Genomic DNA, 23,448 nt, shown 5'->3' with positions numbered 1-23,448 from the left:
CCAGCAAAAAATGAGGTTGTGGACTAGAATATTATGTTGGTAAGCTCTGAAATGCATGTGTCTTCCAGCAAACAGTGTGCAGAGACCTTTATTGTCACACCTTCATGGACCTGTTTTCCTGCTCCCCCATTCCGCCTTCTGAACCAGCTTCCTTCTAATTTTAAAGGCACAGCTTTCATTGCCTTTCCCAAAAATACCTGGTTCAGTTAGAGGGCTGCAGTAGCCTTTCCAAGTTGTTGGATCATGTTGCTTCCCTGTTTATTCTCTCCCTAAACTTGCTGAAATCAAACACTACAACATTTGATAACAGGCACCCTGTTACGAGAATTTGTCTGTGTTACAGAAAATGCATAGATTTAACTAGGTGTTGGATCAATATCCCTTATATATTTTAATTCAAGGATCACAGCTTTCCAAATTGACTCATAGTTGTGTCAGCCTTTAGTCCATGCCACGTGGAAGCACAGAGTGGTAACAGTTCTGAAAGTCAAATTTACTAAAGCCAAGTCTGACAAGACATCAGTCAGTTGCCAGTTGGCTTTGAAGAGAGATCCTATCTCAGGAAAATGCAGGGTCAAATCCCAAACTGCTGGCTCCACACATTTTCCATAGTGGGATTCGTTCAGGACCACAGCAATGGAAGTTTGCTGTGGATGCACATTTTTTCACTACAGACACATTTCTCTACCTAACTGGTGGAAAGCTGCACACAGAGTTGCATAGAGGAAATGCTCTCTGATCAAGGGGATACTGAAGCCAAAAGAAAGGCTTCCACCGAGGTTTGAATCTGGGGATCTTGTCTCAGGTGGCCACATTAATGATATGTATATAATCCTTTGATAGTAATCATTTTGCTCATTAAAAGTGTATCTGTGGAACTGGAAATAGCTTGGAAACACTGTAGGTGAGAGTAGGAGTCATTGCTAGTGACTCTCTTAAGAATCAGGAAAAGCTGCAGAATTGTGTCAACAAGCAACTGAAAATACATATAAATAAAAAGATTTCATCAGATTATTATGTATAAATAAAGCATGTTATCAGTCTGTCTCAGGAGTTGTTACAGAATCTGGTTGGTTTTAAGAATTCTGCTGGGGGTGTGAAAGAAGCAGAAAGGCACCCTGTTAATTATTGCAGCTATTAATAATTTAGTAATCAATTAATAATTGAGTACATTTGCAGATGATGGGTAAAGGATGGGAATATTCAGAGTTTTGGTAGTACTGAGGGATTCAGTACAGATTAAAACACATTTAGAAAATAACTAATGCAGAGAAACTTCCCTGAAAAAGATGCACATAGGGCAAAATGAGCACAGATTCTGTACTCATTTTTTTTTTTTAAAATATTCTTCATCCTCCATTGTCTGTGGGCCTTTCAGAAGAACCATGGGCTGATGGCCTTTACAAGGTAAGAACTGGGAGTTCAGGTGTACATCCTCCTTCTCTCTCCCTACCTCTAAGTATAATAAAGACACTGTTGTGTCTGAAAAACTTGTGTTATTGGACACATAAGTTACCCAGTATTAGGTGTGGAGGAATTTACCTACAAAGAATAGGTCACAAACAAAACTGGTTTATATTTTCTCTTCAAAAGCAAAATAATCAGACCAGACGGGGAACAGAAAGACCATCTGTGCCTAATTAAAGGGTGAGACTGCATAACAGCAACAGATGTTATATTATTGTAGTCAGAAGAGTTTATTGCTAACAGTGGTAAATATTGTGCATGGTGAAGCAGGAATTTAACAGACATACTTCCACATAGGCTACCCTTTTCTTCCTGGAAAAAGGAAGACTTTGAGTGTCACGAAAGCTGGTTTTTTCCTTTCTTTGGCAGAGATTTTAGCTGGTTTTCATTGCTAAAGCAAGGAGTGGCGACAGCTCACAGGTTTTGTTACCTCTGCGTTTCTACTTGCACCCCTCTTCTCCTGGTCCCTACAGAGAGCTTTCCATGCACATCTCTTGGAGCAGCCACTCTCTGCTTCTGAGACACGAGTTATGGCAAGGGGGAGCTTTGTGGGTAGACTTACAAGTATCATGCTGATAAAAAGGGAGCAGATAAAGTCTGCCTTTGTCCAAAAGAGATAAGTTAGAAACTGAGAATGAATGAACACCTGATCAGTGATCTACAATTACAGCAGCTGATGGGAAGCGGTGTCAGGAGAATCCAGAGGTTGCCATAGAAATGTAACAAAGGATGCAACCCTCAGGGACTGCACCTGAGTCAGCTACCAAACATGCAGGAATTCTCAGTGAATGAAACTCTCAAGTTTAAGAGAAAAACAGAAACCACATCACAGATAAAGATAACTGAGCTGTCTGCCCTGTCTGTGATATCATGGGAGATCCCATCTGGACGTCAGCCGTGATTGCTGCTGTGCCTCTTTCCCAGCCTTGTTTGGGTGAAATATATAAACCTCAGGAGAACACTCAGAGCATCAGTGTACGTCTGCTGGCTTCTCTAGTTCCTTCTGCTAGGAAATCTAGAAACACATTATCATTTTTGGACCATCGCAAGCATTTCAGTTGCTTGTTATGGAAATTCTGTGTAACAACATCCTAATGCACTCGACTTTGGGATAGCATTTTCTGACTGTTTTCCAGTGACTCATAGTTTTTAAAAAGGTATTTCCTGGGTGGAGGGAGGGTGTACAAAATGGTTCTATTTTAAGAAGACCCTTAACTCTGAATATCTTTCATCAAACAAGTCACTGGAGATGAGGGTGCCATGTAACCTGCCTGCATCCTCTTTCTAAACCCATTTCTGCACACCTTCCCACATTCCTGGAAAAAGGGAGGGACCATTATGATAATCTAAAGGTCTGGCAGCATTGATATTTCTACTAGTTGGAAACATAAAGTTTCTCCCCATCAGAGGCTTTTTGAAGAGAATGGATTGAATTTCAATCAACTAGAGTTGTAAACAGCAAACATCAGCAGTTCCAAAGCCCCAAAAGTTTCAAATTTCCAAATCCACCACCAGAGTATCCTCTTGTAAATGAGGGAATAGATGTTATTAATACTGACTGCCTTAATGTATTAGACCATGGAATCCCCAACAGAGCCTGCTGGTCTTTTGAAAGTAAAATGAGACAATTTGTTTTCAAGGAGACAGAGTTCCCCCATTTAAATGTTAATCTTAGAGGAGGGAAATCAAAGGTTTTGTCTCAGCCCTGTCACAGATTTTGAGGAGGGAGACAAATTTTTAAAGAAAAATAAAATTCATTCAAGCACCTAGCAAAATTTAAACAAACAAAAGCAAACGGTGACTTGGGAATGCTGGATCACTGCTAGAAGCAGTTGTTATTTTTTTCTGTGATCTTAACATCTTAAGCACCCTGACTTGGGAAGTTTGGTGATGATCTTCTGTCAAAACACACAATCTAATAGGAAGACATTGGGATTCCTGCTCAGGGCAGGGAAGGAGATGGACAGAGAATCAGAATACTTTGAGTTGGAAGGGACCTGAAAGACCATCTTGTTCCAACTCCCTGCCATGGGCAGGGACACCTTCCACTATCCCAGGTTGCTCAGAGCCCCATCCAACCTGGCTTTGAGCACTCAAGGGATGGGGCAGCCACAGCTTCTCTGGGAAACCTCTGTCAGGGCCTCACCACACTCATAGGGAAAAATCTTTTCCTAATATCCAATCTAAACCTGCTCTCTGTCAGTCTGAAGCCATTCCCCCTTGTCCTGCCACTCCAAGCCCTTGGAAATAGTCTCTCCCCATCTACCTTGTGGGCTCCCTTCAGGTCCTGGAAGGCCACAATTAGGTCACCTCAAAGCCTTCTCTTCTCCAGGCTGAACAATCCCAATTCTCTCAGCCTTTCCTCACAGCAGAGCTGCTCCATCCCTCTGATCATCTCGGTGCCTCCTCTGGACTCACTCCAGCAGCTCCATGTCCTTGCTGTGCTGGGCCCCCAGAGCTGGAGGCAGCACTGCAGGGGGGTCTCCCCAGGGTGGGGCAGAGGAGCAGAATCCCCCCCTCCCCTGCTGCCCACACTGCTTTGGATGCCTAAAATTTTAACAGTTATGTTTTGGCCATGCAAATCCGATCCTCTGAGCCTCCCCCAGATGATTTTCTGCATGACAAAAATGCAGTTTACATGACCACAGGTGACTCTGAGGTGTGTATACTAAGAAAAAGCTAAAATTGTATTAAAGAGGACTTTTCCCTATGAATTTCCTATCTCAGTCAATCAGAAAAAACAAATGTATAAATTGTCAATAGTTTACACACAGATTATTATGGCAGAAGCTCCTCAAATATCGTCTTTTAGATAATGTATGCATAAAAAAGGGAGACATATTGTAATACTACACATTTTTGCACATTTACAAGGTGTATTTGTAATCTTAGGCATATATAGCCAAACTGAGATCTGGGCAATACCCCTAGCAAGTCATCATTAATTAAAAAAAAAAAAAAAAACCAACAAAAAAACCAAAAACCAGTTTCTGAAAGGGGAATAACTGTCTCTGAATTCATTTAAAATTCAGCAAATGAGTTTTGACAAGGAAAAAGAAGAAAACATTTGGAAAGGTCAGACTTTTTTTTCAACGAAGTTCAACACTTGCAATTTTATTCAAGATGATGTTATCATTTCAAATTTGATTACTATATAGGAGGGATAAATTACCTGAAAGTAAATTTAAAAAGTAAAACTCCAAAATGATTTTTTTTTCATTTCAGCCCACACTGAAACAGTTCTCCCATTTTGATTTGCTTTAGTTTAGGAACTGATTCAAAAAAAAAAGAAAAAAACAAACCAAAAAAACCCCCACACCATTATTTTGACATCTCTCATAATACAAAAGATGTCATAGAAGAAAAATTTTTCCATCTACAAGAACAATGAAATCTTAGGCTTCAGAAATACATAAAATATGATCATAATGTTAAAGAGCAATCCTATAGAAGGCCTGAAACCGAAGCACTTCTTTGGTTTGTATTTTTGAAAGTATTGTTGAGAAGACAGGATGGAAAGAAAATCTTTTACCCTGAGTCTGAATTTCAATATGAGTAAGAGACAGAGCCCACAGTAAAAAAAACAGATTTTTTAAGAAAGTTTAATTTTCATTCATGACAGAACAAAGTTATTCATTAAATGCTTGTAGCTGAAAGCTTGGTTAGTGAACATGTGTATCTTCCAATGAAATGCAGTTCTGCAAAATATTTTACTTTACAGTAAATCACAACAGCAGCAATTTTTGTTACTTTAAGCGCGATGTACACGAAAATGCCACATGATTTACAGGGCTTAATTGCACTCTCACTCCTCAGCTTCACCCTGGTGGTTCAGTGGCATGATTCCTCTGATACTGGCTGAATTCCCAGTTTAAGTGAGAGAAGAATCAAACATGCAGAGGTTTGTTTGGGGGTTTTTTTGTGTTCAGGACAATGAACAACAAGGAGCTTCCCTGGTTGTAGCAGCTTCGGTCATTCTGATGCACATGTTGTGGCCTCCCTGCTCATCAGCACATGCATTCAAGCTCCTGCTAAACAAAAAGCAATATATCTGTGGATGCAAGTGCACAGGGATTTTAATTCCTTGTGTTTCCACATCTCTGTGCCCTTACCAACAGCCCTGCCTGCCCTGCAAGGGTAGCACCTTGTGGCAGTGTATGTTAGGAAGGCACAATGACTCCTTGAGGCTCCAAATGTTTGTCAACCACCCACTGGCAGCTACAAGCAATGAGACCATGAGTTGTGCACTTCTCCATGGTCAGTCAGACCTGCCCAAAGGTAGATATGAGAGCAGGAGTGTCCCCATCCCCACGGGGTGTCTGCAGGCAGAGGGATGGTTGCAGTCCTACTGCAGAGACTACACGAGCCGGGAGAATTCCTGCATGTCTACCCAAGTCACATCACCACAAAAACCAGCTACAGCCACAATATAGCCCTTATCTTGCACTGATAAAGTCTGGAAATGCTGCAGCCCAGATAGCATATAAAATATAACAGAGTCCCTTGCAAATGGAATTTCTAAGGAAGCAAAAGAAGCCTCCTTTTTGCTCCCTGTCCCTTGCTTGACTGTCTCTCCCTCCCTTGCTCTGGATTCAGAATCACATCACACAGTAAGCAGGTGTTGCAGAGGTAAGCACAGCATGTTCCCCTTCCCTAGGGAGTCACACCACCGTGTGCTGTGAGCTAAAGGAGGTGAAGCTGCCTTTGGGACTCCGGGTAAACTGGGAGAAGCTGGCGGCCCGGCTCCTTCTGCTCTTGGTCCCACTTTTGCGCTTCCGCTTGTCACGTGCCATAAAGCTTTCTATCAGCTTCAGTTTCTCATGCTCCTCCTTCAGGAAGAAGTCAACAAGCACGCTCTTCTCCTTCTTGATCTGTTGACTGATGTCCTTGGGGATGTCAGGGATCATCCAGTCAACCAGAAAACTGAGGAACATCACCAGGTTCTGCAAACACAGCAACAGATGTGAAGCAAGTGTGAAAAATCCAAAATACACACACTGGACCAAAACCAAACCTTTTCTACTGCTATGAGACAGGTATCAAATACATTTTGCTGATGGTGTGTGGTAGTAAGCACTTGAGTAAGGCTTTTTTTTCAAGAAACAGCTCAGGTTTGTGTGAAGCTACCCCTCAGTGGAGTGGCTGTATTGAACATGTGTTTCAGTTAGGTTTGAAATGGGAAAGGACTTGGATTCATCAAATGATTCATTGCCTTAGGAACAAAAACAGCCTTATTCCTTACAGGCATCCACAGGTGCTCAGTTCTCAGCATCCAGTTCCTTAAGACTGAGTTCAGAATCCATTAATATAAGGGCATCCTCCAACACAGACCATACCCATGTGCTGCCAATGTGGCCTGAGCAGACTGTATACAACTTTCATGGTCATTCTATCCTCAAATCCTTCTCTCTGCAGACAAGTAGGATTGTTTTTACACTACCACAACCTGCAAGCCACAACCCCAAACCTCACCTGTCAAGGTCACTACAGGTGATGCTCATAACACCAAGCAGGAAGCAGACTAGGCAAAAAGTTTTGCTGTTTATGAAATTTATAGATAAATGATGCTATCATGGTAATTCTTTGAAAACTGCTGTGTTGTGTAATGCCTCAAAATGTGTGAGAATGTTTGCTGACAAGGCTGCTAGAATGTCTCTGTCCCCAGCCCAGACAATGGAGCTAATTAACCAGGGAATGCACTCTGGCAGAACAGGCAGAAGGCCTTTCTTCCGTTTGAAGCCCAGCAGAACCAGTTGGTTTCAACTGTTTTACAGCCAGTGGTGGAAAATTACTGAAGGCACAGCAAAGAAGCAAAGAGGGCAATACAAACCAGGCAAGATTCACAGTAACACTGGGAGTACTTGGCAGGTGAGGTGGAAACACAGGCAGATTTTCACAAGAGTGATGGACCCTGTGGAAGGATCCCAGGTCAGGAGGAGAGGAGAAGGAAGCCATCCAGAAGGCAAATCATAATAGCAAATCCCTTGCTAATGAAATCTTCACACTGAGAAGAATTTGCTGCGCTTACTTCAAGAAAGTAGCAAAAGACCTCAGAGGTTTTATCACTCCCTGAGAGGATAAAAGTTGACAGAGTCCACTTGAATGTTCAAGAGCCTGGGTTTTTTGGGATCCCTGTTAGTGCCACAGGCTAATGCAGGCTGTGGCACTGTCTTCCCCGAAGGGAAAAGAAAGCTCTGCTGAGGAAGTTCCACAGTGCTCCAAAGGGAGAACCTGTGCTGCAGCCCACTAACCCCTCAGCAGGCTGAGTATGCACAAAGAGAAAAGCTCCAATGGACATGGGCTGCTTTGGCATGTGCATGTCAATCTGTTTTTTACTATATTTCTGAAATAAATTGAAGCAACTCACCAGACTTACCTGAAATAGAATAACAAAAGCCAAGCGAGCAGATAAGACTGCCCAGTACTGCTTAGAAAACTCATACTGGTTTGGGGACCAAGGCGGTTCTCTGTAGTCTTTGAACCTGTCAGTGGAGACAGCTCAGTTATCACACAGTTCCAGATTTCCTCCAGCACCAATTGCTTTGATTAACATGATTTTAGGGTCACAAAACCTAAAGAATCAAACCCTCCAGATGTTCCCACTTCAACCCTTATTATGAAATACAACTCCAGAATTAAAGCTGGACTACCTCCACTGAATTTAACAAGCTTAGCCTGGTTTTCACAGTTGTAACCAAAATCAGAACATTGTTCTAATGTTGGAAATGTCCAGATTTTACAGGATTGACAAATGTCCCCTTTTTATTCCTGGTGTTAAATTGACCTCAGTGTACAGGGAATAAAGTGCTGAAGTGAAAGCAGAGAGTTAGTACAAGGCATTTTCAGAAGGAGATAAGCCTGCATTCATCTCACCTAAACCTTGATTCATTTAGGGAATAATTCAGCCCACATAAAATGTGACTTTCACTTTGGTGGTTCCTGTCTTTGCATTAATGAAAGAGGGAGCCATGGGAAAGGCACTTCCTAAATTAACTGTCTAGCCTTAGACAGGGTAAAACAGAGCCTTAGTGGTTTAGTGTAAAGACTGTTGCTTTTAGTATTATCATCAATCATTTGGAAGTAAACAACAGGCTAATAAAAATCACAGATGCTCCTAAATTGGAAAGTTTTGCATATAGCAGGAAACACAGAAAGCAATAAGAAATGAATACAGGAAACACAATGCGAATAATACGGGGAAATGGAAAATAATTAAAAATAAAACAAGTGAAGGATCTTCAAAAGGATAGAGTTTGAAAGAAAATGCAATGAAAATGGCCTGGAGCTTGCAGTGTCCAGCAGGTTAGCACAAGTTTGAAATATGGTAGCAGGACAGTATGACTTGTGGGTGTATAAACACAAGTCACGATGGTGCTGGGGGGGTATCAGCCTTTCTCTGAACAGCTCAGGTAAACCCACACCTGGAATGCTGCATTCAGCCATTCAGCTGTGCAGATTTCAGAGGGGAAAAAAGATTAAAAAAAAGGGGGGGGGGGCAGGGAAGGAAACCAAAGGAAAAAATAGCAACAAACTGAAGTTAGTTCAGCAAAACAATACAAGGGCTGAGGAGACTGACTCACCAGAAAAGATTAAAGAGCAGCACATGTACTGCTCCACTTTGGTAAGTAACAGCCACAGTTGGACATGATAACCACGCACAAATTGTGCCCTTAGGACTGAAAGGGATAATTTAGTGCTGTTCCCAGTGTTTGACTACGAGTAATGGGATGAAATTAAGAAAGGGAAAATCTGTTTTGAATACCACAAAACCCGTTCTGACAGTAAGATTCATTAGACTCTGGAAAAGCCTCCATTGGGGGATAATGGAGAAAGTTCATATATAACATCTGTCAGCTTCAGTTTGCAGGTGTGCTTACCGAAATTACCTTCAGGTTCTATCCACATGGCTTTGCATGTTAAATTATACATTTACAATCCACGCATCCTCTACAGCCTGCCACTCCTCACCCCCAAGAAATTGAGTCTGAAATGCTGGATGCAATTCTGTGCTGCAGCTTCTGGAGACACAAGGTGCAAGCCACAATGGGGAGAGGGAGGTGGGAGAGGAGGAAAAAACAACTTTAAACTGGGGGCTGTACTAATTTATGGAAGCACTACCTGGGCTGTGTTAGGCCCTGGTTTGTTTGTTTTGTGCAGTGGTTTAAGCACAGCAGCTGAGCTCTCCATTGCATCTTACCCCGGATTCCTGTGCTGTGCCTGCAACTGTGAGATCACCCCTCTGGTACCTTTCTGGACATTGTGGATTCCCACATGTTGCTCAAATCTGTGTCCAAGCCCTGCAGCGAGGGCCAGAGTCAGATCCCTTGAATTTAATCTGCTTGAACATCAAAGCCAAGGAAAACCACTGAGTTTGTTGTGGATTTTGCCTAGCACTATAAATCAATCCCAGTCTTGAAACGCAGCCCAGGTTCACCTGGAAGGGTCACCAACTGTGGTGGGTTTTCCATTTGATGTATTCAGAGCTTCACAAACTATGTAAGTGTTGCAGGACATCAGACCCCTTGGAAATTTCACCTGGCTCAGCTGGAAATCACAGGGCTTGTGATGCCTGAATCTACATTCAACAGAACACTAGCAAATGATTTACAGGGAAGGGATATTTTGCCAGAGCTACAGATGAGGTAGCTGGGCCTCCTCCCCACCTCCCTTTTTAATTATTCTGTGTCACATGGGACTTCAGAGTGCAATAACCTGGCCCTTTTCTAACCACTATATTCCACAGGTAGTTTCTTTTTTTACAAAGACCATCTTTTCAGTTCAAAAAGTGTTTGGACAATGCTCTCAGGCACTGAGAGTCAGGTGTGATTCTTGGGGTGGTCCTGTGCAGGGCCAGGAGTTGGACTTCATGATCCTTGTGGGTCCTTTCAATTTAGGATATTCTCTGACTTTATTATTCTGTGATTCCCTCATCTCTTCAATTCTTCATTCCTAAAATACTTGTTTCAGCAGGTATGACAGGAACAGCAAACAATCAATGCTGCAAAGACTATTGTGTTTCAAAAATAGTAAGCAACTCCAATGCCCCTGAAAAAGGACAAGATTATGAACTAGTCAATATGGTTGAAGAATGAAGTACAGAAAAGTTCTGAGGGAAAATAGAAAAATACACACTGAAAGTAGAGAAAAGTTGGGGAAGTGACGATGGATGGAGGAAACCACACAACACTTGGACAAGAGTGAACTGAAGCCAGAGCTAAGAGAAAGATGCTATTGTATTTCAGAAGTATATAGTGTGGGAAAAAAGAAAGACTGGTAAAAAACATATCAAATTGTACATGTAGGTGGAACTGCAAATCAGTCCAAATATGCTCATCTGTTTAATTTCCTTTTTCAGCTGGTCTTTGAGTAAAACATCCTGAATCACAAGAAAGTACTTCTTCAGCAACGAGGGAGTATACAAAAATTAGTCAGGGAAAAATGTTAGAATTCAGCACTGATCATTAGGAGTTGATGAGATGAATCCCAGGACACTAAGAAAATTAATTCATTCAAAGACACTTCATAAATTCCCTGAATATCAGAGCAGATCCATGTTAAAGTCCCTTTAATGAGTCCATATCTGCTGCTTTCTTCTTTTCAGTGTGACCAGCATACTTTTATGTACCCCATTATCACAACAGATTATAAGGATTAAAAGGACCAAACCAATAAAAATGTCACATATCTTAGCAAGCTTCGCTTTTAATTTGCCTTCAGCTACACAAATGTCATTTTTCTGTGGAAAAAAAAAAATTCATTAAAACTAATGCTGTGCGTCAGAGCGTCGCTGCAGCAATGTTTATTTGGCAGCAGTGTCAAGGAGTTCACAGCATTGGAGAAAATGCTGCCTAAAACATTCAAAGAATGTATTCTGTATGTTCGGTGGCAGAGCTGTTTCTGGCTTGTTAAGGTTTTTTTAAAGACACCTTAATCTCTGGCAATGCCCGTATGGAGCAAAACTCAGGCTTATTGTAACCACATTTATCTCCAGAGGTCACAGAAATCTAAGAATAAGAGAGGTCAGCTTGTTCCCAACATATTTGCCAGAAAAAGAAATACAGATTTTATTTCCAGCATAAGGGGCAGTGTTTGTTGCCTGTCCCTTGGGACATGAGCCAGATACCCCATATTTTATCACAGCGATAGCTGTGTCCAAAGCTGAGATTTTGATAAGATTGAAAAGAGGAGGATGATAATGAGAAAGTGTATGTGGCTGTTGATGTCTTCTCCTAATTGTTTCCTGATAACAGAACAGAAACACTCTCACAGTACTTTCCCATTCAGATTAGCACATGATCAAACACTTATTAATTTTTCCTTCTTCTCAGCAGCATGGACTTGATATTATCAGGCAGGAACCACTATTATGCTTAGTGTAGATTATTCCTTTCTTCCCTGTATTTGGGCTCTGTTAAGTAATTTGGCTGTATTTGGCCATCCTAATGTGAGGAGAGCATTTTATCACTGTTGTTCACACACACACTCCCAAATACAGTGGCACTCACGGACAGAGGCTGACACCAGGTAAACAGCAGCACAGCGAAAGTAGCAAAGCCACAGAGAAGTGAATCAAGATGTTTGCTGAAGGAAAACACAGGCTAATTTGGGGAAACAAATTAAAAATGCTAGGAACTGAGGGTGGAAAAGCATTTCACAGTCATACAAGTCTATCAGAAAGTAGAGGTCTGAGCTGTGCGCTCTCCTATCTTCTGTTGTAGTCAAGGTGAGAAGGCAGGTACACCCCAAAGGCAACCCCAAGAGCAGTGCTGGAGTCACAGGGCCAGATTTCTCTCCCTGTTTCTTCTGCTTCCAGCGAAGGAACTGAGGTGTGTAATTTGTGTGGGTTGTAGTTGGGTAGTTGGGTGAGATAAATACCCTGCTTAAAACCAGTGGGATCCTAAGTGTGAGATATATTAGGCAACAAAACAAGGGAGGTCAATTAAAGACCTGTGTGTAGTAAAACTCATATAAATTAAGGCTCTCCTTAAAGAAATGGAAAGGGAACTTTTGTGCTGATTTTGTGCCATTGCAGAGACCAAGGACAGTGGATTTCAAGGGAGTCCACAAGGAAGGTGAGGCAGGCTGTTGAATATAGCACTGACCCAATTTTGAGCAGCCTTGGGTTGCACTGCCTTAAACCAGCTCTTTGAATTTCTGCATATTTTTATAAAAAACCAAGGTTACTTTGAAAGCCCTGGAACCACCTTAGTGATTTCTCTTGCAAACTAGAACTACTCCATAGGCATCTGACATTTTGGACATCTTTTAAAGGAAATTGAGCCTTGGTTCCCCAGTCTGAAAGATGAATTTGAAATATAAGACATGTAGATGGCAAATGATGCAGGTTTTAAAGATGGGCATAATATATTGAAAACTCAGATCTCAGCAAAAAATAAAGCATGGTTCTAATTACTGGGCGTCCATTTTGAAAATTAATTCTTTTTAATGAAAGCTTTGTCTTTCAATAAATAAAATATTTTTTCATTTGAGTAAATCTGCCTAAATTGCCTATTTTGCCTTTTGCACTGGAAAAACCCTTTTAAGAACCTTCTAATACAGTGGGAATACTCCAAAAGCTGTACTTTTAAAACCATCTGTACAAAGGCTCATGAGTATTACTGAATGTGTGGCTGTATAATTGAATATTGTCAGTTCCCACTTTGAAAAGAGGTACTTTACCTGCAGAATAAAACATCCTGTGCAAACAGGGAGTTTTCTGGCTGTGTCCCAGCCTTGAGATGACTGACATTGAAGTAGGAGAGCGTGTGATTGATGAAGCCATGCATGGTTCCATTCTGACTGTATGCATATTGGTACATAAGGCGTGGAATGAAATCGGATGTGACAGCAATTACAAAAGCCTGGGAGACAAAAAAAACACCCAACAAAACAACAGCATCATGAATCTATGAATGACATGTTCCAGGTTAATTATTTTCATGTGCAAGTAAATTTGGAGTGGTGATGAAGTGAGAATCGAATGGCACAGAATATTTGCATATATAAAAGCACAGTAACCTGCTCTGTCTCTCCAGGGGAAGGCTAAGTTAGGAAAGTGCAGTATTTCTTACAGCATAGAGCAGCAAAAGCAATTAATGTACTCTCCATTTCTCCAATTCTTTCCATCCCTAAAGCCATTAGGAGGTTTATTACTAGTTTAAAAAAAAACAAACAAACCTGCAACAAGACATAATAGCTAGTTAGTATAATTTGGAGCATATTTTGGTGTAGTTACAGTGTTATTTGAGACAAACCTGTTCAGTGTAAAGTATTCATCCTCCATTTTCCCCTCTGCATCAGGATTTACACATCTGACATGGGTGGGTCTCATGCTGGTATAAAACTCTCATAAAACTGGTATCCCAGTAATTGTGAAGTCAACCAGACACAGAAGTATCTAGATCATATCAATAAGAATTCCTTTGACTTGTCCTCTGGACTTACTCCTGTGGGGGCAGATCCAGAGGAGGCCATGAAGATGATCAGAAGGATGGAGCACCTCTCCTATGAGGAAAGGCTGAGAGAAGTGGAGTTTTTCAGCCTGGAGAAGGCTCCAGGGAGACCTTAGAGTCCCTTCCAGTGCCTGAAAGGGCTCCAAGAGAGCTGGAGAGGGACTTGTTACAAGGGCCTGGAGTGACAGGACAAGGGGAAATGGCTTCAAACTGACAGAGAGTAGATTTAGATCAGATATTAGAAAAAATCCTTCCCTGTGAGGGTGGGGAGGTCCTGGCACAGGTTGCCCAGAGAAGCTGTGGCTGCCCCATCCCTGGAAGAGTTAAAGGCCAGGTTGGTCAGGGCTTGGAGCGACCTGGTCTGGTGAAAGGTGTCCCTGCCCGTGGCAGAGGGGTTGAAATGAGATAATCTTTAAGGTCCCTTCCAACCCAGACCATTCTGTGATTCTATGATTATTTAAAATTACATTTTTCTAAATAATAATTTCCTGTATCAATATTACTCAGATGCAGAGACATAACTGGGCATTCAATATTTTTTTCAAATGGGTATGAACATGTATACTTTTCTGTCAAGAAAAAATCTTACTGATATTTTAATGGAATCCCCAGTAAATAAATATTTTCAGAGTTTTTCTGATACAGAAAATAACCAAAGATAATAAATCTGCAAAGTGTATTCAGATAAAAACAAGAGGCTGTAGAGTTTTGCTCATCCAGCACAGAGCAGTGCTAGACAACTGCAACTTGTGCCTGACATCATAATATCCCTTCAGTAGTGAAAATCTTCTGATTTTCTAAAGGGCTTTGATGTCTTTGATATTTTATGGTTGGACTTCATGATCTTAAAGGTCTTTTGCAGCCTAAATAATTCTGTAAGTTTATGATCTGTGGGTTAAAAACCCACTAGTTAGTACTACAATTAAACTCGTAGGGTATGAGTCTTTTTTATCATAAGACATATCAGGAAAATTTTACTTAAGGAATACATACAGAACAATAAACATAATATATCTGTATACCAGATACGCATTATATTGAAGTAATTGGTTTTGTTCTGTAAAAGAATGTATTTTCCCACTAAGATTTTTTTTTTCTGGCCCTAGAATCCAAGATGTAATATTTACATTTTTTTTCTTCACACCAATAGTTACACTGGCAGAGTAACAGAAAAAGCTGTGGGTATGAATGGGAAGTAGATCTTTATTTATTATGTGGAGTGTTGCCTGCTTTACCTCCCCTTCACTGGTTGTTCTTATATGGATTAGTCTTCCTGATCTACATAACGTGAGAATAGAGAGAATGGGATGAGGGAATGGTAATTTGTAATTAAATCATGTTTTGCAATTCAACAAGAATGAACTGGATAATTTAGATGTCACAGAATCAAGTAGGTTGGAAAAGACCTCTGAGATCACCAAGTCCAACTTATTTTCTTGGCAAATAGAGAAAACTATACTTCACTTTTAAATTATGTTGAAGGGACAATATAAGCTCCATTAGACTAGAAACTAGTATAACCAAATACTTACATTAATGATAACTGAAAGTTTTCCAATGCCACTCAAAATGTCATACCAAATTCCTGTAAATGAAAAACAGAACTTGTTATTGGATTTACTATCATTTTTCTTCCTTTTTTTTTTTTTTTAATTGCACTTTTTGCATTATCTTCACTTCAAAGCTTTTTCAGTGCTTACCTATATCTTTTGCTCTTACTGTGTCTGGCCTCCTCAGTTCAGTAACAAACTTCTTTGCATCAAGCCGGACTTCTATGACGTTGTTCAGGAGAGCAAAGAGAGGTGCCAGAGGGAAGGAGGCAACAAAGAGCGTGACAAAGCCAAACTGGATAACTGGAAAAGAAATATTTTTGATAGCTTCTGAAGGGAGTAGCTGACAGCAAATTGTTGATGAGCCTTGTGCCTCACGAGGCCCACGAAATTCCGCTTCCCAGTTTGGGCCCAGTGATAAATGTCACAAAGTAAGGTTACAAAAGAGAGAAAGGTTTGTCACTGTGCTTCATGAATGCTTCTAATAATGCTTCAAGTCACTAGCACAAGCACAAGCCAAAGGAAATACTAAATTTAATAAAGGACAAAGGGTTCAGCGTGCATTCTTCTGCATTTATACATAATTAACTGATTCAGACTGTGCTGTTCTTCCCTGCCTTTTGCCTGCAAGAAAAATTATGCACAATCAAACAAGAGAAAAAAACCTACAAGGTGCCACTATTTCTTTCCAGCTTTCTTTGAAAAATTTAGTGGCAATCTGTCAAAAGCATGAACAGAATAAGTATTTCTGTGGATGCAATGAGCCTGTGGTGTTGAATAGCACTTCCATCCCTCCTTATGTCACTGATATCCTCCCAATTTACAAATCTTCCTCTTTCAATCTTAACAAATGAATATTACACATATATATTCCTTGTGAGAAAGGAAGTGATAGTTCACTGGTCCTAAAGAACAAGCAAGGAAGTACATTCCTCCTGAGTTCTTTATGCTTGCTAGAACAGATACACAACTAATTAACCCTGTCTTCTTCCACAGGGGGGAAAAAAACAACCCACCCACCCAAAGGGAACCCTCTCACTTTGCAGTGGATGGCACATTTTTGTGTCCTCCTGTTCCCAGCATTGCATTAGGAGTTTTCACGCAGACAAATTCTCCAGTAAGCAGGTAAGGAACCAACATCACCCTGCAAAAGCACAATGCTGACACAGCTATGTTTTTCTGGCAAGTCTCAGTGCTCTTGAGATGCTTGGAATAGTCTGGCAGAAAATCCTGTTCCACCAACCAACCTTCTTCAGATTTTGGGTGGGCAGAGTATTCTTAATTCCTGCCTCTTTCAGAGTCACTTCAGGAACAGTCTCATCTGGATGAATCTCTATTGGGTACAACGAGAATCTGAAAGGCAGTTGACTCTTTACTTATTTCTCTGAGGGGGTGGGGAATTAACAAATTGCCTAAAAGTTTGTGTCTTCCATGGAAGACAGGAGGCATCGGCAGTGAAAGCTACTCATGAGGCTGGATCCCTTCCTTGTTTAAAGTAATACTTCAGAGAAGTGAGAGAGGTTTATTACTCCAGCAAACTAATGAGAAGTAGAAGAAAAAGAAAGGGACCAAAATCTGTGCTGCTTGAATGCAGATTAAACTAATAAATCTGACTGTGATCTACATTTCAGAATTATAAAAATAGCAGTATAGAAAAAGGGTTGGTGTGTGTGAGGCCTAATTTACTGTGGCTTCTTTTTTGGCAAGTACAAGTTTTGTATAAGTCCTCTCTCCACTGTGGAAGGAATCTGTTGCAGGGTTTTTGTGAAAATAGAGGTATAAATAGCAAAACATTTTAGTTTAAAATAATTTCCTTCAGCACTGTTGTCACAACCTACTATTGAAACAGCTTTCTCCAGGATCTTCTCTCAATGCATCTTTTTTGTGTGCAGGTCTTCTGATATTCCTCCTTTTCTCTTCTCAGAGACAATAAACTATTATCTCTGTATATTTGTTATCGTTTTGTGTGTTTTATATTTGTATATTTATATATTATATGTTATTTATATACAGTATATTATTATTGTTTTGCTGTGCAATAAATTGTATATCCCAACATACGCTAAGATGGAGCTTTTTAAAAGCATACAAACATCCTATCCTTGAAATCATACTTTCCTGAATATTTTATGTTCAGAGTCAGGAAAAGGAATTAACAAGGAAATAAAACCACATGTTAATGTCTCCAAAAACTGTGAAATGCTGAGAAAAATACATAGCACCAAAATATGCTTTATTTGGTTTTAAGTGAATTTAGCAGGAATAGAGCTGGGAGGATTCTGTTAAAAAAAAAATAAATCAATGTATTTGTAATGATTTAAGAATAAACCACACACACATTTGCTTTGATGTTGCTCACAGGCCCTTTATTCACTGCCTGGGAAAATGCAGTTTAATTTTTATTCAAGTTCATGAAAAAATGTTAAAGGTATGCAAAGGACTTCTGGATAATTGTGCAAATACATCTTCATAGAAAATGCTACACCAGATGTGTTTGTGTGGCCACCTTGAAATCTCTTCAACCTTCTAGACTCCCTTTTATGAAAGTGTAAATGATGCAAAAAACAGGCAAAACCAAAAAAAAAAAAAAAAGAAAAAAAAAAGCTGAAGCCCAAAAAGCAAACTCAAAATCCCAAAACCAAAACAAAGCACACCATAATTCAGATGGTCTTGTTTAGTAAGCTAGCAAACAAGCATTTAAAATGAGCAGTCTTTGAACACCTTGGCAATTTATAGGTACATGTTGAGTGTGATCAGTGTTTCTAGAAGCAAATCTGAATGGATTAAAAAGAGAAGAATCCCTGGAGTTCTGTGGATGCCTGTCCAATCCCAGTTGGAACATATACAATACATTTAGGGCACTCACAAACACTGTTCCACCAAGGACAGTTGACACAAAAACATCCTTTTTTTTGGCTGGAGAACCTGATGTCAACCTGGAAATACCCTTTTTACATTAGCTTTTGTGCCACAAGGTCTCCATACAAAGCTCTTTTAGTGTTTCTGTTCAGGGAAAAGGCTAAAGAGACCCAGGAGCTGGACCTCTGGATATCCAGCCTGTTCCATAGGTTTTATATTTCCCTATCAGTCCAGCCTGGAGAAAACAGAGGGGGACATCACCCAACCTCATGGCACAAGCTGGTGAACAAAATGTTTGAAGGCTGTGTATAGGGTGAAGTCAAGGACACAGGAAATAATGCCAAAGCAGGACACTAAATGTGCTGTCAGTGACACAGAGTCTATCTCTGATGAGACTAAAAGCCCAAACCACATATTATCGGTGCCTTCTCTGTCTGACTTGAGCAGGAAAGAGGCCAAGGGCTCAGAGCCAGTCCATGAGGTTCTCAACACCTGATGCCACATCTGCAACATCTCATCCAGGCTTGGGCCCTGAGACAAAAGCTATAAAACACAAACAGCATCAAAAGAAGTCTCTCAGACCACAGCCCTTCCCAGAAGTCCGCTCTGCCCAGAAGCTCTTCCTCTGTGCAGGGCCTGAACAGAACCCAAGCCCAACAACGACAGCACACTCTGTCCCTCTAACTCTGGCATCCAACATCTGATTAAGAGCAGAAATCAAGGTTTTAAATTATGGATCTGGAGAGTGCTAGTTGTGTAGGGGATGCAGAATCAGTCCCCAGCCCAAAACCTTCCGTGGTGAATATCAGCCAGATTTACACACTGAGGAGTATGAGCAACCCTAGGATCTACTGTGAGCAATCCCAGCACCTTTAACATCAAAACCTAACTTAAGAAAAGGTAATTTTTTGTGATGGTGTTGCTTTCTCTGTTACTTCTGTATCAATAATATCTGTCATGGGATCATCTGTTGCTGGAAGTAAACAACAAAAGGATCGCTCCTGTGCTAAGGAATTTTCCAAGTTCTAAGAAGAAACTTCTCATATACAGATGAAACTTCAATATGGCCAAGCCTGGCTGAAAACTTTAAGGAAAAGGTGTAGTAAATGTATGCAACAAGCCTACACATAACAGCCTGAGTTGGTAATTTTCATAACCATTCTCATTATAGAGATTATAGAAAAATGCAGGTTTCTCTTCAGCGATTTTTTTTTCTTTTGCTGCCTCACACATTGCCTTTTTGATGGCTTTTCCTGCTTTAGGGGAAATTCTTCCAAATCTCTCAGATTAATCCTTATGATAGTCAGTAGCTACAGACATTGGATCTGACCATTTTCTTCTTAGAATTCAAAAGGGAGTTTTGCCATTGTTTTTTTACAGAAGTTGGATGACAAAACCCTTTATTACGATTTCTCTTCGAGGAAAAATGTTTTTAATTAATTGCCACATGAAGCCTGGAATCCTAAAGGGGTTTGACTAGAGAAGGAAAGATCTAATGAAATAATCTAAAAGTCATTGCTGATATCAGTTTCTTCTCAAGAAACTATGAGTGGTATAAATTTGAGACATCCATGTGCATCATTTAGCTGCTTTTGGAGCCAATTTCATAAAATTTGTTTCATTAGCGATATTTATTGCTACTCTAAACATCAATTTCTTGCCAACTCCTATCACTGCAGGCTAGTTACACGTTGCAGACTTGCTACCCTGTGGACCAGGAAATTGCTGTGCATGCTGCCTGCCTTGGGAACTCACGGGGTGTCGGGCTGGGTCAAAAGTCATTGCACAGTTTTAGAAATAGGAATTGCTAATGACAAATTTGACACATGCTGACACTGGCTATTTATGTTTCAGGATTACTTGAGCAAAACTTTCTGATCACTCAGGAATTTTAAGAGTGCCTCTGCTGAAGAGTGACTGCTAAAAAATACAGCTATGTATCAGTTAATAATATCAAAACAAACAGTCATCAGGCATTTCACTGTGCAAATCAAAACTTTGTGCAGACTTGCTACTTACAGCCAAGACCTGTTCAACGAAAAAGTTCAGCACAATCTGCTGACTGAAATCAGATTCAAAGTTCAGCTCACTGAAGAAATGATCCACAAAAGCTTTCCCTGAAGGAAAACTTAAGGGTTTATTTGCTATGGTAAGGTGTTGGCCTCTTCCTCTCACACTTCTGAGATCTGAAAAACGCCACTGAAGTCAACAGAAGTCTGCCTGACTCGTAGGCTTTGGGTTTTACCTTCTTAAGTTTTCTCTTTTCTTAGATTTATATATGACTTTTACTCTAAAAAATAATCACGGAATCATGGAGCAGTTTGGGCTGGAAGGGACCTTTAAAGGTCATCTGGTGCAAATCTTCTGTGATGAGAGGGGATATTCAGCAGGTCATGTTGCTCAGAGCCCAGATCAGCCTGACCTCGAACGTTTCCAGGGATGGGGCATCCACCACCTCTTTGGGCAACATGTACCAGTGTTTTACCACCCTCATTGTAAAAAACTTCTGTCTAATATGTAATCTAAATCTACTCCCTTTTAGTTTAAAACCATTACCTCTTTTTCACTCTCAACAGGCCCTGCTAAAAAGTCTGTTCCCCATCTTTCTTTTCGGCCCCCTTTAATTACTGGAAGGCTGTTGTAAAATCCCCCCAGAGTTTTCTCCAGAATAAACCACCCCAATTCTCTCAGTCCAATTTGTGGCAGTGACACCAACCAGGGAGCCACATAATAATAGGCTGGGTCCATCTGTTTCTTCAAATGTGGTTGCCCACAACTTGAAGGAGAAAACATCGTAGTGTCAGTAGTTGTTAGCCCATGGGCTCAACATGTCACCTTTCCTGTCTAAAAGAGACAAAATTACAAGTAGTTGTACTTCTCTGGGAGTATTTTCCTGGGGCAAAGAGTTCTCTGCAGGCTCATGGGTTTGTGGATGAGGAGGATGGATATGAAGCCAACAAGCCAGTAGAAACTATCATTTCTCCTTCCCATGACATCCAGTGTAAATAATGAGAAAGCTTCCCACAGACAGACACTTTTGCTTTGGGCTCTGGTGTTAGAGGAGTTGGCTTGGGGACGGCTGGAAGTGGGAATCCTGAGGAACAAGTTCACCAAGCAACTGATCCAATCAGTTTTAACTGATGTTAAAAATCCTAGTCTGACAGAAGATAATATTAACATTGACAGAGCTGAGCAACTCCAGAAGGCCTTGTAGAACACGTGATCTGAAAACTTACCAGGACACTTGAACACAGGGCAGCTCTAAGACAGAGATGGCTGTAGCCTGAGTGAAAGAAACCTGGATTGTTCTTCTCTTTCCAGCTTCTCTATCTTTTATGTTTGTGATTCCTCATGCTTAGTATTAACAGATCAGTCATGATCAGAGGCACCAGCTCTACATTGCCATCAGCCTTCATACTGTCTCTTGTTTCACTGGTGCTCATGGTCTTGCTGGCATGGAATAGAGGGACTAACATTTTGCAGAACCAAACTCCACTAAACAAAGGCAGAACATTTCCCAATATGAAAATAAAGGAGAATAAAACATAACCAGTAAATCTCACTATTTCTACTAACCTACCAAGACATAAACAAGGGCAGCAGGTGGAAGAGGAGGAAGCCTCTCCAAGGCTTCAGGCTTCTTAGAATAAGAAAACAGAAAAAAAGAGAAAGCAATGGAAAGAAATGGCCATTCCAAAATTTAAGTGGGATAGTTATCATCAATAACTCCTTTACCTGTGGCTTATTACACTGCAAAACACATCCTGAGATTGCTCCAGGCCCTATCCCTCAGAGAGGTGGTGCTTTAATAGGGTTAATTTGCTTCATAACAAACTGCAAAGAGAATATATGGTTTGCCATGTGAGGAGAGGGCCAGAGTCCAGGTTTCCATCAGAAAGGGGGCATGTCCACCCTTTTGATAGAAATCAGTAGGAGAGACTGGATATATGGATACAAAAGGCAGGGACAGCCTGTGATTAGGATCCAGCCTAGTGCACAGCAGACCTGGAGTCAAGAGTCTTAGCTCGGTTAGAGGCTTTCTGTGTAATCTTAAAAATGTCACCCACTCTTAAAAGTAGGAGTATCCTAAACCTGAATGTAGGGAATACTCACACATGGATACATAATCTGGCTGTGCCTGTTTCTTCACGAAACCCCATCATCATCTGTATGGGAAAACCCAAAGGCAAGCCCAGTCTGCAGTTCCTTATTCAGCTGCTTCATTGTTGGTTGAGCAGATAACCACTAATGCCAGTGGGAGCTTGCCTGAGTAAATCAGTGTGAAAATTAAGAAAGAAGTTCTGAAACAGCAGCCAGATTCCTCTCTTCTTAATATCATACTTCTTACATTCCAGTCATTCTGCCTTTTTAAGCAATTCAGTGCGGGGAGAAAAAATGCTTCCTCTGCACTTGCTGCATTGTTTCCCTTCCCCATTGCCCCCAAATCAGAATTACAAAAATAGGTAAATAAGCTGTTTAACTGCCTCCTGCAGCTCGATGCCCTTCAGAACAACCCCAGCTGACAGGTTCAGTGCTGAGCTGCACAAAGTGCTTCCTGCCAGCGTGGGTGGTCTGAGTCCCAGCACAGCGAGCCTGACAGCTGAGAGCAGGGATGTGGACCCGGGGCAGCAGTCGGGGCTGGGGAGGTGCAGCTTGGGTTTCATCCGCTGCACATTTGTCTGGAATGCCACAGAGCTGGCAATGGCACTTCTCCACTTGGGGAGCTCATCCTCCTGCTGTAAACAAATGTTTAGATTAGTAATGAATCCATTTATTTTCAGGGCATCTGTCTAATTATCCCCGATGACTGCAGGATGAGGTACTCAGCCTTGTTTATGAGCTGGGCACAAGGGACTAATCTAAATTACAGGCTTAGTGTCCAGTGATTTATAACATCTGTACTTAGGCCCTGTACTAGAAGTTAAAATCTTAGAGAATATTCTGGGTTGGAAGAGACCCACGAGGATTGAGTCCAGCTCCTGGCCCTGCAGAGAACACCCCAACAATTCCACCACGTGCCTGAGAGTGTTGTTCAAACACTTCTTGAACTCTGTCAGGGTGGGGCTGTGATCACTTCCCTGGAGCAGGCACCATAAAACCTTCACAGATTATGGTGATAT

The 23,448-nt window shown here is 41.0% G+C and overlaps 1 protein-coding gene across 1 annotated transcript in view; it reads right to left on the bottom strand.

Annotated features, from left to right (window-relative positions):
• Positions 1-5,104: 5,104 nt before the first annotated feature.
• ANO2 (anoctamin 2) overlaps positions 5,105-23,448 on the bottom strand; it is a 154,985-nt gene continuing 136,641 nt past the window's right edge. The window contains exons 20-24 of the mRNA XM_064654295.1: positions 15,620-15,772; positions 15,452-15,504; positions 13,147-13,328; positions 7,844-7,949; positions 5,105-6,410 (exon numbers count right to left, since the gene is read on the bottom strand). Coding sequence (XP_064510365.1) covers positions 6,129-6,410; positions 7,844-7,949; positions 13,147-13,328; positions 15,452-15,504; positions 15,620-15,772 — 776 coding nt within the window. The 3' untranslated portion in view covers positions 5,105-6,128. The remainder of the gene's footprint in view (positions 6,411-7,843; positions 7,950-13,146; positions 13,329-15,451; positions 15,505-15,619; positions 15,773-23,448) is intronic.

The sequence above is a fragment of the Pseudopipra pipra genome, chromosome 5, assembly GCF_036250125.1.
Source record: "Pseudopipra pipra isolate bDixPip1 chromosome 5, bDixPip1.hap1, whole genome shotgun sequence".
Lineage (NCBI taxonomy): Eukaryota > Metazoa > Chordata > Aves > Passeriformes > Pipridae > Pseudopipra > Pseudopipra pipra.
Note: the sequence above shows the minus strand (reverse complement) of the source record. Positions and strands in the feature narration are given on the sequence as shown.